The sequence below is a fragment of the Lonchura striata genome, chromosome 3 (genome assembly GCF_050655825.1).
Source record: "Lonchura striata isolate lonStrDom1 chromosome 3, ASM5065582v1, whole genome shotgun sequence".
Classification (NCBI taxonomy): Eukaryota; Metazoa; Chordata; class Aves; order Passeriformes; family Estrildidae; genus Lonchura; species Lonchura striata.
This window is the reverse complement of record NC_140705.1, coordinates 62,758,697-62,778,767: the sequence shown is the minus strand read 5'-3', so window position 1 is coordinate 62,778,767 and position 20,071 is coordinate 62,758,697. Positions and strand designations below refer to the sequence as shown.

The window sequence follows — 20,071 nt, the reverse complement described above, 5'->3', positions numbered from 1 at the left end:
ATTTCTTAAGCTACTTCATCTTGAGGTTTAAGTTACATAGTCTCAGCTTTCAAAGCATCAAATGCAACTTCCCTTTGAAGAACCCCAATATATTTATGCCTGTGTTAACCTGGTGTAGAGCCATACCTTAAGAAGTATGCAAAATAACTACACAACTAAATTGTTTTCAAAGGACAAAGTACTTTACAGGTGACCAACTGCGACTGCACAAGATACTCATAATGGGTCAAACTGCTAAGGGCATTTCAACTTTCTTTGTACTATTTACAGTCTCATTCCTCAGGCAATCTAATATCTTGTTTGCCATTTTAACTGCAAGGTTCTCCTTGAGATCACTAGAGTGATAAGCCAGGTCTACTTCAGCTAATTTATTTAGGACCCATGGAATGATGCCCGAGTAGTCTCTCTTCTTCAGATGAAGTCTACTTTGCAGGAAAATATCTGACCTCCTATGCAAAAGACAAGGATATAACCTGTGGACACTTTTTTCAGGTCTTTCCAAGTTCTTTCACTAAATTCCTGCATAAAGTAAAATCTCTAGCACTAGCTTACTATACACTGATTCAGACAAGTTTTATGTAAAAGAAACTTCTAAACACAGCAAAGATGTAAACATTCACTTTCCCTGGGATGATTTTTCTGAAACTGGCTTGCTACAAACAAAAAGCAGCCATGGGTGGCCCTTGAGAAACCTTACTCATAATACTGAGCACGCAGACTCTCCTACCATTAAGTCCAGTATAGCAAGTCGTCAAATAAGAGATTACTGGTTTTACCAGGAAGAACCATTTCTTATTCAGCCTTCTTCCACCTCATTGTATCTTAAACTCATTTCAACTAACCAAGCTGGGAAGCCCAAAACACACCAACAGTAACCTTAGTCAGTAAGTGTTCTCCTGGCACTGAATTTCAGTATCTTGCAATTTATGTTTCTAGCAATAGTAAGTTTAATACTTCGTGCTGGTTATCTCACTAGGCTGAGGATGAAACTGCACAAAAGGCAGCATGGCTTTCTAAATACAGGTTTACCCACAGGAGCTTAAAAGACTACGCACACTTTAAAGCACTGAACAATGACAGAGGGAACTGCAGAAGCAGCAAATTATTACAAATAGCCATTCATAAGAATGGTTCACTGGGAATACGTTCCTCAAATGTGTACCTACGCACACCAAAGCAGACTTTCCCTTTCCTATGCAGGTAGCTCTGCAATACTGCTACACGTCTTAGACATAACCTGACCAAGGAAATGCTAAAACTGGGCACATACATACTGCAAGTATGGGCCCGTGTCAGTCTTAACACCACATTTTTTGTTAATAGAAACATTTGGCTGACTACAGGTAAGTTAATACCTTCCAGCAAGTGATGTCCAAAAAAGACTGCATGGCTTAGGTGAAGTGGACCAGTGTCAGTAGCTCCCAAGGACACAAAACCAAATTTCCTTCTATGCTGCCCTTCATCAGCAGATCATGGGGACAATCTCACTCATTCTCAGTTTTACACTCTACAGTTCTCACGCTATGGACGGCCTCTGTTGGCATGGAACATTTTCCTACCAGTTGCTGGAGGCTGCCAGCAGAGACACCACCAGCCCCTTCCCAGCCCTGCAGTTGGAGGTACATAAGGGGAGGGGAGGCTGGCACAGGGTGCACGGTGCACAACTCGCTGTGCCCCCTGCCCTCCCCTTGCAGCTGGAGGGGTTCAGGTGGCCGGTCAAACAGCTCCATCCTACTGTGTCCAGTCCTGGGCTCCTCGGTACAAGAATGACAAGGAGCTAACAGAGAGAGTCCAGCGGAGGGACACAAAGGTGATCAAGGTCTGGAGCTCTTTTATCCGGACAGACTGACAGAGCTAGGCCTGTTTAGTCTAGACAAGACTGAGAGAGGATCTCATTAGTGCATGTAAATATCTCAAAGGGGAGGGTGCCAGGCTCTTTCCAGTGGTGCCCAGCGACAGGATGAGGAGCAGTGGCCATAAACTAAATCACAGTAAGTTCCACCTGAGCACGAGGCAGAGCCTCCTCAGCCGATGCCGGCAGAGCCCTGACCAGGCTGCCCAGGGAGGTGGCGGAGTCTCTCTGGAGACACTCGAACCCCACCTGGGCGCGTTCCCTGTCACCTGCTCCAGGGGACCCTGCCTCGGCAGGGGTTGGACGAGAAGACCTCCACAGGTCCCTTCCAACCCCCAAGACTCGGTAATCCCCGAGTCCCCGCCGGCGGGACGACCCCCGCCCAAGGGCTGCGGGGCGGGCAGGGGGCGCGGGCCGGGCGGAGGGGAAGGGCAGGGCCGGGCCGGGGCCATCTCGACACGGCGGGGCGGTGGCCGGGCCCGCCGACCCCCGGGGGCCCCGCGGCGGCGGCCGTACCTTCATGACCACGTCGTTGGGCAGCTGCGCGGCGCGGAAGAGCTCCAGGACGCGCCCGTTGGACGCCGCCTTCTTGGTGCTCTCGGTGTCGCAGTAGGAGAAGAGGTCGCAGAAGTAGCGCTGCTCCGCCTCGCTCAGCGTCAGCCCCTCCATCTTCCAACGCCGCGGACCATCCGCATGCGGCGGCGGGGCCGGGGGAGGCGGCGGCGGTGGGGGGGGCACACACGGGACACACGCGCCGCCGGCGGCCGCGCGCGGGCGGCTGCTCGCACCTTCCCCCCGCCGCCTGCCCACGCGGCCGCGCGCCTGCGCGCCTCCCCCGCGCCTGCGCACGCCGCCGCCCGGAAAGTGAGGCGTGGGGAGCGCCCAGCGCCGCGGGCAGCCCGCCCCCTCCGCCCGGCGGCGGCGGCGGAAGCGCCGGGCCCAGGGGCGGGGCTAGCGGGGAGGAGGCTCAGCGGCGCTCGCCGCCGGCCCCGCCCCGCTGCGCGGTGCCGGCGCCATCTGCGGCGCTCTAGGGGCGAAGGGGCAGCGGCGTTGGCAGCGGCGTTAGCAGCAGCAGCAGTAGTAGTAGTAGTAGTAGTCGTAGACCGCGCACCCGGGCTCCACTGCGTGGCCCGGCCGTGCGGCGCAGCGCCCCCTGTGGGTGTGGCGGCGCGGGGCAGCCCCGCAGGGCGGAGCTCGGCCGGGCGCGGGCGCTCCGACGCGGTGCGGGTGTCTCGGTCTCCGGCCCGGCCGGGACTGCACGGGCCCCCGGCAAGCTGCACAATACATCTGGGGATGCTCAGCTGCGCGACTGTCCCGGCCGTCCTGGCTTAGTGAGTCGTGTGAGAGGCTGGGGCAGTGCCGAGCAGCTTCCCGGGCCTGCCTTCACAGAGTCACAGAAACAATTAGGTTGGAAAAGACTTGAGGTCATCGGTTGCAACCTATGACTGAACACCGCCATGTCAACCGGACCATGGCACTCAGAGCCACGTCCAGGTTTTCCTTACATACGTCCAGGGACAGTGATGCCACCAACTCCACAGGCGGTCCATTCCAATTTCTGGTCACTCTTTCTGTAAAGAAATTCATCCTCATGTCTATCCGGAACCTTTGCTGGTGCAGCTTGAAACAATGTCCTCTTGTCCTATCGCTGGTTGCCTGGGAAAAGAGACAACCCACATCTGCCTAAACCCTTGTTTCAGGAAGTTGAAGAGGGTGATAAGGTCTCCCCTGAGCCTTCTCCAGGCTAATTGCGCCCAGCTGCTCCTCATGCCCATCTCTGGACTTGCTCCAGCACCTCAATGTCTGTCCTGAATTGAAGGACCCAGAACTTGGACATAGGACTCAAAGTATAGCATCACCAGTGCTGAGTACAGGAGAATAATCACTTCTGCTGGGCTTGGGGCACTTGACATCATCCCCAGTGCAGGTTTTGCTGATAAAAGGGCAGCTTATTATGCCATATAGGCCCAGCTATAAGTGGTTGCCCTCCTCTGTATGCTTCCTCTTTCCACCAGCATTACAGTATTCATCAGCACCGCATAGCACACAACAAGTGGCTTGGATAATAGCTCCATACATTGGCCTTGCAAGGAAGAATAGGCAAGAGCTCACCTATCTCCACATCAAGAGCTCTTGCTCCATGTGCCTCTCTTGGATTTGTTTTCTGAGCTTCTGTGTATTTCCTTGGGTAGAATTGTAGAATGGTTTGGGTTGGAAGGTACATTAAAGATCATATAGTTCTACCTCTTCTGCTGTGAACATTCTCCACTAAACCAGGTTGCTCAAAACTCCATCCAACCTGGCCATGACCATTTCCATGGATGAGGCATCCACAACTTTTCTGGGCAATCTGTTCCAGTGCCTCACCAACCCCACAGTAAAGAATTTCTTGCTTATATCTTATTTAAACCTACTGTCTTTCAGCTTGAAGCCATTCCTCCTTGTCCTGTCACTATATGCCCTTGTAAATAGTAATTCTCCATCTTTCTTTTAGGCTTCTTACAGATACTGGAAGGATGAAATTAGGTCCCCCTGGTAGATCTATACTTTTCCTACAGTACACTAAAAAAATTGTCTCCAAGCTCCTTCGGCTTCTGGAGGGCATCTCACAAACGCCATGGTCTCCTGCCTGACCTTTTGACTAACTGGTCTGATTTAAATCCTGCTGAGTTGGCAGTCCCCTACTTCATATACTTCTGCCATTCTTAAGTTATGTTTATTTTCTTTTTCCACTTCACCTTCCTTCACAACTCTTCCAATGTTTCTCTTTCCAAATTGCTGCTGCTGAATGCTCTATTTCCCTTAAGCACCTCATCCTTTCTGCCTCTTAAGATAGCTACATTTTTTTACCTAGACATTTGTCTTTCTTAATATTTGAAATACACAGCTAAAGTTTTCTGCTAAGTTTCTGAAAATCACAGATACTTTAGTTTATAGTTAAAATAATAGACAAAGGTTCTTCCCAGAAATGTACCATTTTCAAACTTTTGCAACTCCAATGACACTAATGATGAAACCAAACAGATCAATCACATTCTAAGTTAAAATTCCTTGAAATAGCCTATATTAAAGAAATAACTTTTTAAAAATATTATATCTAATTATTATGATTTTATAGACTTAGATTAGGCCAATTTAGCATCATTGGTCACTTACTTGGAGTTATTGTCACATCAGTATCTCTGCAAGTACAATGGTTATGACCACCCTCCATGGCTAAACTGCATATTGTGATTCTATTAGTTACACAGAGGCATGTGTAGAATAGATTTTTTAATCACTTATCAGTAAGAGTTTGAGTTCCAAGTGCCTTTGCTTCTTACAGTGATTGTGGGCTAGTTCAGGCGTTGGAGTTTAAAACATTAATATATGCATATATTTTTACCTATAAGGATCCTAAAATACTTCTGTTGTCAAAATAATTCTGAAGTTTATTTGTAAGAGTAATTTGGACATATTATTTTGAGTGGGTAATCTGGATGTTTTATTGAGTTGCTATTTTATTATTTGCATCTTTGCAGCAAGAACCCTCTTTATTCATTAATGGAGATAATTTGGCTTGCATCAGTTTGTACAAGACACAAAGACTAATGCAAGGAGGAAGTTCCCCAGCATGGACTAGTCCCACATATCCAAGTGTCAAACAGTTCTGAAGTGCGTTCAATAACTGTACATTTCACTAAATCCATGATATGTCATGTGAAAATGTCACGTCATGTCTTACTGGAGAGATGAATGCTTTTCCCTGTGGTACATCATCTCTGAAGCTGTTCAGGTAGGTAGTTTGGGAATCAGTTTGTTGGGTCTCATTTCCAACTCCTGTACCATAAACTTACATACTTGCTTTGTGTAAGTTCAAAGACTGAGCAGAAATAATAGAAATGACATGATGTGTAGCAAATTAATTTCTACTTCCAAAGATCTACAGGTGAACGCAGCATCTTTACCTCAATGTTTTTATGTTTGACTATGGGATTGTCCTTCCCTCCCCTGATCAGCCTCTAAAAACCTCCAGCCCAAGGAGGGATTTTTTGTTCAGAACTTTACTGGTGTCCATCATGCCAGACTAAGCATCGAGATAAATAATTAAAACTTTTCAGTGGCTTTTCAATGGCAATTAATTTTGTTGGTCTGGAAAATATGCTGTTTGCCACAGGATGAATTGAGGAATATTTATGCATATTAGTAAGAAGTGAGTAACTTCTCTGTAATGGCACTTGCAAGTGCAACTGACACAAACAATTTAGATTTTAGGTCTTTTGGTTTGGGAAGATTTGTATCACAGCATTCTCCAGAGCTCATATTAGATACACGAAGAAGGTTTATGATGAAATACCCACCAAAACACATCATTAGTGATATATTTTTGATACAGTAGATTCAGCCTTCAGTACATGAAACACTTGATTCAAGTATCTTGATTTATGTGTTAAACAGGACAAGAAAAGGACCTTTTTGTCCTGGATTTTTAAGTATTGTACCTATTCTTGTCTTTTTAATGTACTTTCTTAGAATTCAGAGTTCTGAATAGCTAATAGTTAAACTATTCTCCATGTGGTGCCTAATTTTACTGTATTTTATTGTCTATGAAGAAACTGTTAGATTACATATATTGCTATCAAAGGATTCATCCATTAGAGAAAATCATCATTGTCACAGAAAGGCCAAGTCCAATGACCCAAGGGGATTGAAGTGCAAGGTTGTTTTACTGCCCATAACTCTTAGAATCAGACCTAAATTATACATCAAGAATACATTCTTCTTAGACAAGACATACTTTTACAATTTGATATTGACCAGAAGTATGTATGTTTATTAGTACTATTTTTTTAAGGGCAATACCACTTAAAACTGGTTTCATTGTCTTTTATCTGCTATGAACTTACTATTGGTTTCTGAAAACTAGCTGTTACACATGTTGAGACTAATTTCTAAAAGTTAATGCAACCCATAAACAGATGCAGGGTCTGGTGCTCATCAGGTGATGGGGGCGTGCCATGTCTACACTCTACGTGCTTTTGATGTTCTTATTACAGTTAGTGGGTCTCACGTGCCATCTGATTTGCACTGAAGTAAGATATATGCTCAGATTTTTTTTTAAATTAAAATGCCTTCAAATAACTTTCAGCCTTATAAAGTATGTATTCAGGTCCAGTTTCCATTTTGCATCTGGTTCTACAAGTTTAGAAAAATGGCCCTGAGGTTATTTGTCATTGCCTTTCTAAATTCTTCCGCATACATAATGCTGTGGAACAGGTTTTACAATCTCTGTCAATATACTCCCTTTACTTGCAGCTCATCAGGAGTTCTGGGAACTTGTTCTATCCTGATTCTTTAGTGTAAAGACAAATAAATTAGGTCTAGAAAGGAATGGGAGATGTTTAAAAATATTTCCAGTTTCAGACTTTAGAACTGGTTTGTTGTTACTGCCTGATTTTTTCTCAAAAAAGAAAATACCTTTGGACATAAGGTACTTTATTCCAGACAGAAGAAGATTTTAAGAACAGTGTTACCTATTACAAATGAAAGAAGTTCCTTTTCTGCTTTTCTAAAAGCATATGTGTTTTCTTTGTATAGAAGCAACATTTTAGTGAGAATATTGCCATTTTACAGACATTTTGCCCATACTTCTTAAAATTTCTGCATGTATGTTCTGTGTTACAGTTTACAACCTCTTTCCAACCTTACATTTTTGCAATTTTGAAAAACATCCGTTTTGTCAAGTGCTGTTTTTAGCTTCTATGAAATGGCATCCATATTTCAAAGAACCTACCAGTTCTACCAGTCCTGTTGGGATTGTTTCTCCATCAAAAGGGCAGCCTACATTTAAGACTCTGAGATTTTCCATGGTGAATGTGAAAATCCCACACAGAGCCAATCAGCAGACAGTAACAATAATGGGGGTTTAGTTCCTTTCCTTCTGTACAAGGAAAGCACCTTTGCAAGGAGCATTTGTCACAGGAACAGTGGATCTAAAGCAATGTGGTTACTCACCAAAGTGAGCATGCAGGCACATCCTAGAAGGGAAAATAATAACTTCTTTATCAGCAGCCTCCCTAGAATGTTGTGTCAGCACTGTCATATGCATGGGATCCTGGCTGAAACCATTTACTGTCTCTAAACATTCTTAGTTCAGAATGAATAGTGTCCTTTCCATTGTGTTCACTATTGCACAGTTTTCCCCAGTTTCTCCTTTAAACATTTAATTTGTATATGTCAAATACTGAATTATTTTCTCTTTTATCCGAATACTTCACCTGACTGAGTGAAAAGAAAAAGCAATCAAAATAAAGCATTTAAAGGAAAGGGTTTCAGTTAAAGCAGTCAAATGGAAGATACTAGAAAAGAGCAACTTTTACTCTTTATGATTTTGGCAAATTTCTACAGAAGATTTCATCTCTGCATGTCAAAAGGTGGTGAGCCTTCTGCCTTAACCTACCAGACCTACATGCGTTTGGTAGTTTTCAGAGAGGCATTCCTTTACAGAATATATTGAAGGCAGAGTGATTTTTTACTGTTTACCTGCCTGAGTAGCTGATTGAATACCACCTATCTATCTTTAAAACTATCTTTGTTTCTTCCAAAAGGAAAGAATGTCTCTTGCTTGCATGATACTATCAAATAAGTCTCTTATTGAAATGAAAACTCCTTATAGATCCTTGCAATATTTAACTTTAAATTCATCTGGTCTTGCTGCCATATTTATTTACAGTTTATTCATTACAATGTCTGCATCTTCTTTTATAAATATATTCTCTATACTTTTGTAGAGTCAGGAGGGATGAGATTAACTTTTCTTTGTACTTTTTGACACTAACATACATATTTATTAATAAAATTACTTATATATTGACAACAACTGCCTTGAAGTATTATAAGGCTATATTCAAATTACTTTTTAAAAATTACTTGGAATACCTTTGTAGTCCTTCAATAGCTTTTTTTCTTTTGAAGCTCTAGAGTTTTCATTATTGAAGTTCCAGCTAGTCTGAAAAAAGTCTTAACCTCCATTACCTTTATTTATTCAGCTTCCGGTCACCGTGAATTCTTGAGCCATTCTCATTGTTCTCCTACCTTTCACTCTTTGCTCTTGCTCCCTGAATGTGGAAGTGCAGCATAACTTGATGATGAAACAGGATGTTATCCCTTCTGGATGGGATTATTCCTCATTATTCCTTCCTGATTATTCCTCATTATTCCACTGAATAATGATTTCCATCTGTTAGGGTTGTTAATAGATACTTCAGGAAACTTCTGGCACATTACTGAATTTGTCAGAAATTGGTTACAAGGTGGGAAGAAGTGCTGAAAGCAAAATTTCACATCTCTACCATATTACACACATACTCAACCTTCCCTTCTTTTTATATTCCCTGCTTTTAGCTGTATATATAAATGCATCTATCCTTTTCCTTACATTTACATTGCTTACATTTTCATTTCTATCTTGCTATTTTTTACCTAAAGAATTTTCAGTTATAATCAATTATGCAAGATTTTTAAATTCCCTCTTTAACCTTTTGTTCTGCATATTTTTTCCTCACAGACAGAAATACAATCCTGTGCAATTTTGATAGTCATGGGGTTTGTATTCCAGCCTGTTCCTTGTGCTTTGGTACCTTCTCTATTCTGGAATAATGGGTTTGCTCTTTCACGGAGCAATTCTCCCTCTTGGTCAGAATCTGACTCAGCCTGTTCTTTTAGCTATTTTCCATTAATATCAGTTTCCCAAGGAATTGAATTAATCCTCTTTTTTTGTCCACAGTGATGTTCTTTGTATGTTAAGATAAATAAAATATAAAATCCCCTCTGTGTCTTATGTTTTTTAAAGATAGCTATAATCTAATTTATTTCTTAAATTCCTCTAGAGCAAAAACACCCCCATGTGCTTTCAAATATGCTTCACTTGTTAAAAACAACACTGTTGTGACATTTCTCTGATGTTTCAGTCAGGTATAGGAGGGATATTAAGATGCTGTGTGCTCCATCTGTGGTGGCTCTAGGAAGGAGTCTGATAATTAAAGGTCTTCCTCTCTATATATAGCTTCACTTTAATGTATTTTACAGACTCTCATATCTTCACACTTTCTAATTTTTATGCTATTTTTTTCTGTCCCTTGTCTTATGTTTTTCTCTTTTTCCCTTCTGAACAGCTTGACTTATTTTGAAGATCTATTTCCAACTGCATCTCTTTATCCACTTTTATTATGAGGGATTAGCAAGGGAAGCTGGGATCCATGCATGATCACAAGACAGGCAGTGGCCCCCTTTGCTGGCAGAAGCCCCATGCTGCGGCCCTAGCCCGGGCAGTGGACTGTGTGGTCTGCACCAGAGCCCACAGCCAGGGATACGCACAGCAGCAATGCAGAGGGATTGCAGCTCTGGCCAGGCCCTGCAACAGAGCCTGGAATGAAAGCAGCTTCCTGGGACAAGGTTGGCCCTGGCTGTGGCTGTCCTTCCAGCAGCTGACCCAGACCCCCACTGCCAAACCCCCATCTCCTTTGATCATTTACCTCACCTACACATCCCCGGCTCACCTGTATTCTTATAAAATCTAGGATAATTCTATCACATTGAGGAGCATAACTTGTACTTACCTCACTATACTTGACGGCAGAACTTGATTTCAAAATACAGTAGCATTTTCATTGTATGGCACAGAAACCGCTCACAGACCCCATTTTTTGAATTTGATAGTAAAATACATAAAATATACATAGAACTGAAACTTCTGTTTGCATTGAGGATCTCAAGATATCAGAGAAGAATGTAGTTTTCCTGTCAGTGTATAAATAATTTCTGAAGAAAAGCTATTACCATTGAAACTTGACTCAGTTAGCAAATGCTAATGACAGTCCTGTAATGTAAAATCAATAAAAGTTATTTGAACTAAATCCATGATTTGAGGAGAGTGGAAATACACTTAATTAACACACATTCAAGTCTTCTAAATAAATGCAAACTCTTTATTTTTGAAACATCATGTTCTGTTCCAGTCATTTTAGCGGGGCTATATTTGGTAGAATTTGGGCTAAGCCTACATAGTGCTACAACTTTCTGAGTTTAAGTGGAATCATTGCCAAGTGTTTTTTTTCTCTCTGTTCCTTTAGGGGGAAAAAAAGTTCAGATCTTACAGTTCTTTAAATTAATCATAAAATGAGTGTTTTATAAACTGGCAGGATGGAATGGCTATATGTGCATAAATACAGAGAGATGATTGCATCTTTTGCTATTCAAACATTTTTTCATTGAACTGTCAACTTGTGTGTGTTTTCTACCAAAGTAATTTTCCAGAATTTGTGTCTTAGAGAAGAGAGAATACTCTTGAGTGCATGAAGCACATATCTCTCTTATACTGGAATATGAAATAAAAGGTGAAGAAAAGCAACACTTTTCATCATTACTCTTCCATGTGCCTTTTCTTTTAGACTTAGAGCAGTTTTGACTCTCATATAGAAAAAAATTAAATCAGGAAGCTACTAGAATATGCAGTCACCTCTCTGACTGATGGGCTGTGTCCTAAATTCTTATCACTTCTGTGCTCCCCAGTAGATCAAAACCCAGTTGTAATAAAAAGCAGTGCTGATTCTTTGCAAGAACCTAAGCACTGTTGCTACCTGGCTAAAGTAGCAGCCTAGATCTTGTAGTCTGAACAGGAACAAAAAGGTTGCAGACTGTCTCAGCCTCCTTGTCCTCTTTTTGACCCATGGACTGATGTACTAGTTTTCTTCATGGTAAATACCTGGGTAGTGCTTCTTTTTATAGGTGTATTCCAAATGGCTGAGAGACAGTGAGGGCAAGCCTCAGGCAGGATCCCTGCAATCAATTTGTAGAGGATGTCATAGAGATAGGAGGAATAGCACTGGGGAGCAAAGCAGGGCTTGCCAGGAGCACGCAGTGGGCTCATGCTTGCTTCCCCACGTCTCCATCTACAGCTCATCTACAGAGTGAGAACAGAAATTTCTTGTTCCACTTCCCAGTCCATTTCAATAAGAGTTGCAGCCCTGGTAAAAAGCCTGGGACTAGGGTGGCCAAGAGTGCACCAAATGTGTTTTGCAATGATAGACTTGATGAACTTAGAGGTCTTTTTCAAACTAAATGCTTCTATGATTCTATAACTCAAAATCTTTCTCTTGTTTATATTTGATCATACTACTCTAGCCACTCAATTGACTGAAGACTTAGGAAAAAAAGCTGAGAATAGGAAACCTAAAAATAGTTTATTGAGATTTTTTTGTCAGATTATTTATTTGTGTAGTTTGATCTTATTAACTTGAAAAAAAGTGAACACTTTTAATGCAGAGCTATAATCTTTACATAAAACTCCCTCCCACAAAATCAGAAGCTACCTTTCACATACAACCTTTATATCAATAAGGGCTTTTCTGATATTGTCAATGTACTGGAAAAATATATATATATTATTAGATATCCAAATACACTAAATCAAGATGATGCACTCAAAGTGCAAACCACTGCTTTTTTGAATGAGGCATAGTGGAAAAGGATGCAGGAAACTCTAAGAACAATAGGTCTGGTCCCATTTTCCTCTTCTCTTTATATAGAGATTATGAAGGAAGTGAAATGGTTCTGTTTCCTCACATCTGACCCATGAGAAAAATAGCCTGTGCAGTCAGTTTTAACTTGGGAACACATACAAGCTCTATTTCCCAGTAATGAAATAAAGGATATGTATTCCTCAGAAAGGGAGTAAACAAAACAACGCCTTCATTTCTTCTGGTGTGAGACACTAATCTCAAGCCTTCTGCTTGCCTCTGTGATGGAAACATTTTGATCTGAAGTAACCAGTTAACCAACGTACCAAATCTTTATTGATGACTATTTGTTATATGCAAGTGGCTAATACTGAGCCTTTGTTAACACTGTTAACTAATTATTAACACTGATTTACTTTGCTTGGTCTGTGATACAATTGATTGTTTGAAGAAAAAAAACACTACCCCTCCAATTTGTTTCCTGCTAGCACTGTAATTACAGTTATTTCTGGATTTTAGAGCAGCAATAGGTACACAAATTCTGCAATCATCAGCCCCCTCCTCACCCATATAATTTCTGCCAAATTTGCAGATCAACAGAAGCCTACTTTCATGTCCTCTAATATTGTTTTATAAGATTCCATTAAATTTGAAATGGAGATTAACTGCTTACAATGGAGTAATATGCTGGTTCCAAATACACTACATAGTGATGATGCACTCAGTGGAAAACCTTTGCTTTTTTGAATGATGCATTTTGAAAAGAGGAGGCGGGAAACTGTAAGAACAAGTTGGTGCGAACTTACTTAAGGAAGGCTTGGACTCAGAGCAAGTGCGTTGAGAATTTTCTGTAACTGTTCACAGAGAAAACACTTGCCTGTGTGCAAGACAGCTTTTGTGCTTCTTTCAGTAAACATAAAGGAAGTGGGACCCATCTGTGTTATTTGTGTGACAGAACAAATAATATTGGCTTCAAAATATGACATCACAATACCTTCAGAAGCAAATATTATTCATGTATATGTAACACAATCACATAGGATAACTATAAACCAAAGGGATGGTCATATATTTTTCTTAATTGTGTTTTTAAATCTAAGCTTCTGCTATGTGTCAGAGATCCTTGGACATAATTTCCTCAAGGAAAAATACGAAAGGGTAAGACTTATCCCAGAAGCTTGGGATACTCAATTGCAATTCACTTTGCAAATGAGATATTCATAAAACTTAGGTGCTAGATGCAGAGGAAAATTGTCCCATTTGTAATCAAACCATGTGGCATAGATAAAAGTGCAAATTAATTTGATATTCTCACAGTTTAACCTTCTTCACCGTCACAGAAATCCTCCTAGGCTATTAGGTCAATATGCAACACCATTGCCAGCATTCCATGGGAAACTATGCTGGGAGTCTGATCGTTGTTCCCTCTTGCAGTTTCACACAGCAGGAAATCAAATTATTTAGGATCAAATGACTTGTGGCTGCAGTGCCAGTGAAATTAATAAAATTCGATGACATGTGAATTTGAACCTCATTTGGATTTCAGTGCTGGCATTGTATCTTGAAGCCAGAAAAGAATTCCTAAAAGGCAATTTGTATACAAGTGTTTCTGTTTGTGACTTAAAAATAGAATATAAATTCAGTGCAATTGCAAATATTATCAGATTCAAATGGTGTGATATGTGCCATAAGTACTGTTTTTCAGCTAAGAACCTGGAATGCAGATAAGCAAAATTACAGACAAAACTGATCCTTAAACTTGAATTAAGTGATCATTAACTGTCATGAATCCAGTGATAAAGAACATTTTCTTCCCTGTTTTTAGCCAACTGTAAACTTCTGTAAACCATGATTGCATGGTCAGCAGGTCTTGACATTTCCCCAATTAAAAAAAATTACTATGATGACTTCTGCCATGACACAATTTCATATGCTAAGTAAATGCATTCTGACAAATGCAAATCCACAGTTCCATTTCCATAAGATTTCCTCCAGGAAAAGATTTTATATACTTCTGCCATGACTCATGATAAATGCCTGAGCTTTAGGGAGGAAATTTATATGAAACCAAAAATTAAAGATATTACATCTACAACTATATTTGATATGAATGTGAATAGTAATTCCATATTAATGTAACTGTCATCTCTGTTGCCATTATTGGACATCTTTTATGGAAAGCCTGTATTTTTGGTTTTCTGAAAAACTCCCCAGAATATCGGTATGAGTATGTATATATGTAGAGGGAAAGGAGAAAGGGAGGTGATTTTTTTTTCATGATGCATACCAAACAAGAGGACAGAAGGTCTGAATGATTCAACTGCTCCCATGCTGTCTGGAGATCGGGACATGTGCTGCTGTTTTCTTGCCACATGGGATTTTTTGACACCAGGAGTATGAGAAAGTAGTCTTCATGTGGCTCTCTCTCAAATATTCAGCTCTTGTAACAATCTAAGAACACATTATATAAACAATCTAAAACACATTATATAAAATCAGCTATTTATACATTTTTTTTCTCTTTGTAAACTGTCTCCAAACACTGTTTGATGCACTGCTCTCTCAAAACATTCACGCACATCCACTTTCCTTCACATCCTTTTGTGCAGAAAAGCATCACCACCCAGCTAATTTTGACTTTGTGCCTGTTGAGAAAGGCTTTGGGGTCAATCTTACAGTTTTCAAGTAACTGCTCTCAGACACATGGTTTGCTGTATAACTAATGTTATGAACTTTGTCTTTTAGCTTGTATTGATACAGCATCTTTCTGTTATTTCACGCAGAGGTTTACTCTTGGCTTAGGGGTAGAGCAAGCAATTTCAGTGATTTACTTCAAGAATTTAAATACTCCTCTTTTTTATTCCACTGTAGTAAAGATTTACATGCTTAATTTAGGAAGCAGCAGCATTATATTGTTTAAGACACCTAGTGAATAATAAGAAGGCTGTGATGCACTGAGACCATTCCTGAAATAAGTCCTCTCTCCTGGACAGACATCAGTGAGCTTAAGTGAATCATTCCATCTACCTCAACTGAAGTGCTCATTCAAGAACCAACACTGCCAGCAGTCATTGTGTTTGTATTTGTAGTCTCTCTTGTTCTGAGGCTGGTCTGGCCTATTTCCTTCTACATTAAAAGAAATGTTTATGTTTTGCTAAGTTACTTTTTCAACTCACTGAGAAAGTAAAAAAAGAGAAAGTGTTGGGTTTTTTTTCCTATTGTTCTCTTTTGGTTTGGTCTTTTTTGGTCATTATATGAAAATTAAAGCTAAGAACCCATATAATTAATATTTTAAAATGTGACTCTACATGCAAATTTATGGAAAGTTTTCCAGAGCATCACTATGCTTTTCATTTGGCTAAATTACTTTCTCCCTTGAAACAATTGCTGAGTTAAGACAGAGAGAGTGGTCAAGGAAAACAGTGATTGGACCAAAAACTATGAAGATACTTTGGATATGGAGTGCTGTTTTCCTCATTGATTGGCTTGTCTCAAAAAATATGGCCATTCTTCTGACTGCCCCAATATCCATACTCTCTGAATATTACTTATTCCACTCAGCTTTGTATAACAGCCTTGACTTGAATTTTAATTTCTCATTGTACCCTGTCATGTTCTAGAAACAGATATCTTACATTTTCTGTGTGGTTACAAAGTCCACAGGAAAAAGGAATGCAGTAGATCCTCTACCACTTGAAATCTTTAAATCATATGAAGACTTTTAAGACCTATTTTAGCCTGGCCTGATGTGGCTTTTGAGTCATAACCCTACTGCACACCCGTGCAATGGGTGCAACGCCCATGGTGAGAAGTGACTCAGGGCAGGTCGATGGCACAGATACCTGATGGGGCTGGGCTAAGACAAGACATATCTGTACACTCCTGTTTGAATCACAGCACCACAGTTTCCATCCAGCTTTGGAGATAGTAAGGAGAATCTGGCACTTTGAACAGGTACAAGTTACTGGTGTTAAAGCGAGGGGACGAGACAACAGGCACATGCAGCAGAAATGAATGTCTCTAGTAAATCAACATGTCAAAAAAAAAAGTGTTGTAAAATGAAAGTAATTATGTAAGATTATGTAAGAAAGATGTTAAGATGATCTCATCTAGCAGTGAAATCTGCAATCATGGTGTCAGTTCTAATGGTTTTTGGCTGGAGAGGATCTCAACAGAAAATAATGTGTATGCACATGTGATGCTTATGCCTGCCTGCACATAAGCACATATAATACAACAAAAATTAAAAGTAACATTATTATACAAAAAAAGAACAGCATGGGTTATCAATATACACTAGTAAAGTGAGGCTGTCTAGTTAATATATGCTGGAAAACAATATAAATGGCCATTATCTAGCAAATGACATTATAACTTTCCCTTAAATTTTTCAGGCTTGGCCCTAATGGTATTACACACCTGTCTCTGGAGAAACCTGTAACAACAAATATGTTTACCATGTGTTTACTCTAACATTAAGTACTTTTATAAAGCTAATTTCTCATGGGTGAGAAGCTATTCAGAATCCTTTCAGAATCAATGAACAGCTGAAAGGTAGAAGGAGACAAAGAGGTAAAGCTGGTAGTCAACTGATAGTCATGACCAAGAGAGGTTACTAATTACTAGGGTGCTCTTAATACCATTTCTGTTTGGACCTTCTGTGCTGTTCAAAGCTGTCATTGAAGACATGGGAAAGGAGGTGAAGAAATTTGTGTGATCCTATTTTAAATTACACACTAAATACCTGATGGTACTGAAAAATGGAAAATAGTGTACGGGGAGAGTAATCCTAATTATCTGTAACAGAACAATTAATTACCACCACTTTGGAAATAGTTTTTGAAACCATTGTGCATAGCACTTAGATATTTTCAAAAAGTCAAGTAAAATGTTGGGAATTTTTATTATTGGGAGTGACAACAAAACAGAAAGCATTCTTACATCTTTTGTATATACTATAACTACATGCTGAATAATACTGACAGTTCTGCTACTTCAGCCCCAGAAAGTAACACAGAATTGTTTGAAAAATTATAAAGAGAAACAAGAAGGATCAGCAACATGGAGACACATTAATCTTATATGAGATTAAATTAGGGACTGTGGTGGAGGAAGGAGAAGATAGAATAATTACTTGCTCCAGTAAATGCCAGGAGCCAGGAGAAAACCCAATAGTTTTCATTGATTGCACTGTTTTCCAAATGCCTTCTCTTGGTCCCTGCTGGAGGCAAAATGTCCAGTTAAATTGATGGTTTGATCAGATGCACTATGTCTACTGTGTTGTTCTCAAGTGATGTTTTTTACATTGTGCATAATTCCTCTGTCTGGCTGCCTTCATGGGCATCTGGGGGGATAGTAAGAATGAAGTGACATGCCAAGGAAGGTCAAATCAGAATAGTCTGTTTTAAGGAAGAATCTCATGAGTTTTAGGGAGCACTCACACAGCTAAAATGCATAATGAATTATAAGTCTGATGATGACCTTCACCAGTTATATGAAATATGTATGAGCAATATTTCCATGTCTGTCCTGTGAGCTTGTGAAGGACAATTTTGCACTTCTTTCATTTTTAAGACAGCATCAATTTGTGGAAACAGAGTGATGGGAAATCACCATCTCCATAATTATCATGTTTCCTGCTCACTGCTGCTGCCCCTGTAATGACATAATCAGTCACTGAGTTCTGATGCTGCCCAGCTAATTTTTGTACTTTGGCAGTATCTGTTACCTTAATTGTCATGGTAACAGATGGTTTTGACTTCTTATTAACCTATTTTAACATTACATGACTAGGAAGGGCCATGAAAGAAATAATAACAAAAGTGTTTCAATAATCTCCTCATGCCTGGGGACAAATACTTAGGAATAACACTTCCTTTTCAAAAGACAGAATAAAAACAAATATATTAGGCTTACTCAAAAAAATATGTTAGAAGAAAATAAGATGAAGAAGTATGAAGTTTTCTGCATCTTTCTCAGATATATAGTTGATGTTTCATATAAATTAGGGTCTATGAGTCAAAACTGAAAAGAATTTTTAATACAGATTTCATTATCAGCATAATAATAATGCCTTTAGTCTGAAAGGCACAAACTATTACTTGATCAAACAAATTATCCATAATAAGAATCACATTGTGCAAAGGCCTACATTATTTGTGCAAATGTAATGAGTTTTTTGATGATTAAGAAATCTAGATTATGTGCAACTGAAAGCATGTAGTTAACAACAAAATCAAAAGGTTTTGTTCTTTATTCTATACTGCTAAATAACTGGAATCTTTGATGTATTTGGTAACATACTATCAGATTCACTTTTAAAAGCTTTATCTCAGATCTACCTCAAAAAGTACCCTTTTTTACTGTAGCATTTAGCATTTTGTCAGCCAACATAACAAAGACCTTAGAAAAGCAGTACACACATATAGCATTGTATGCACAGAGCATCAGTGCTCTTCAGATACTACATTCTCCTGGGAATTTTCAATATCTTTTGATTCAATTCAGATAGATTAAAATTTCATTTATTTTCTTAGCAACTTAGGAATGTAGCCCTTTTAATCTTGTTTTCCTTAATATCAAAGCTTTTTTTTTTTTTTTTTTCACGAAGAGTACCCCTTACTGATGCAAAATATCTTTATAGCATATTGAAACCAGAAAGCAGTATGGTTTGGGGGTTTTTTTTAACTACCAAAGATTCTGTAACTGATTGATAAATAGTGATTATTCAGTGGAAAAGTTAATCTTTTCATGAAAACACCATCCAAAATATCCCTTGCAAATCAATTTATCTAGCTGCAGGTTTGAGCCCTAGCAGAGCTTGCTGTAGTGGTTTGAGGTGCCATCACCTATTTATTCCTACTCACACCTGGGATGGGAGAATGTAATAGGGGACCAGCCCCCATGGGCACAGCTCACAGTCTGAGAAAGAATCTCAGCCTCACCTTCAGAAACTAGCACATGAAAACTGAATTGCAAGGGCTGGAAACAGTTTCTTTTGTCAACTGTGCTTTAGGGGCAGTCATGCCTGGTGAGGAGGTGGGAGAGACAGCTGGCAACGGCAATGCCTTCAGCCTCGGCAGTGAGAATTTTTGGGAGAGCCTTGGTACAAACCTTGACCCTGGGGGGCTGGCGGCAGCTTCATTGCTTTGTAGGAGGTAATGCAGCTCTCAGCTTAAATGCCTGACTCCTGGAGAGAGGATGTAAACGCTGCTATGAGGTGAAGAGACAAGAGTAGCAGTGAATGCCATGAAACAAGACAAAAAAATAAGTTGCATTCTTTCTGCAGGGTAGGGCGCAATGATATGTGTGCTGAATGGAAACACAGATACACTGCATCGCAATTTTATTGATGGTAAATGGTGTTAACTTAGCTCGTTCCATTTCTTTGGAAGGAGAACTAGTTTTCTAGGAGAAAATAAACGTGGGGAGCCTAAGGAATGTGGCATATCACCTGGGGAAGCCAGCAGAGATGGGGAATTCGGGGCATGGATGGAGAGTGATGGAAGCAAGACGGTAAATTATAGAAAGCTGACCCACAGGAAAACGAGCAGCTGCTGAAGGGCTGGCCTTGGAAAGTGTTTTACCTGGTGTGAAAAACGCCAATCACTTGGTTTTTAAAATTTTAAAAGTTTTAGTAATAATAAAATGGTTATAAAAATAATAATACGAGTAAAAAAGTTTAGAGTTAGGACAATTACAAGACAATAGAAAAAGCAAAGAA

General features: G+C 40.0%; 1 protein-coding gene across 21 annotated transcripts in view; it reads right to left on the bottom strand.

Annotated features, from left to right (window-relative positions):
- Nucleotides 1–2,670, bottom strand: part of REPS1 (RALBP1 associated Eps domain containing 1) — a 63,772-nt gene extending 61,102 nt beyond the window's left edge. For all 21 annotated transcript variants that reach the window (XM_021553080.4, XM_021553089.4, XM_085575314.1 and 18 more), the window contains exon 1: nt 2,369–2,670. In XM_021553080.4, the coding sequence (XP_021408755.1) occupies nt 2,369–2,521 (153 nt within the window). In that variant the 5' untranslated portion in view covers nt 2,522–2,670. The remainder of the gene's footprint in view (nt 1–2,368) is intronic.
- Between the last annotated feature and the right edge of the window lie 17,401 nt (nt 2,671–20,071).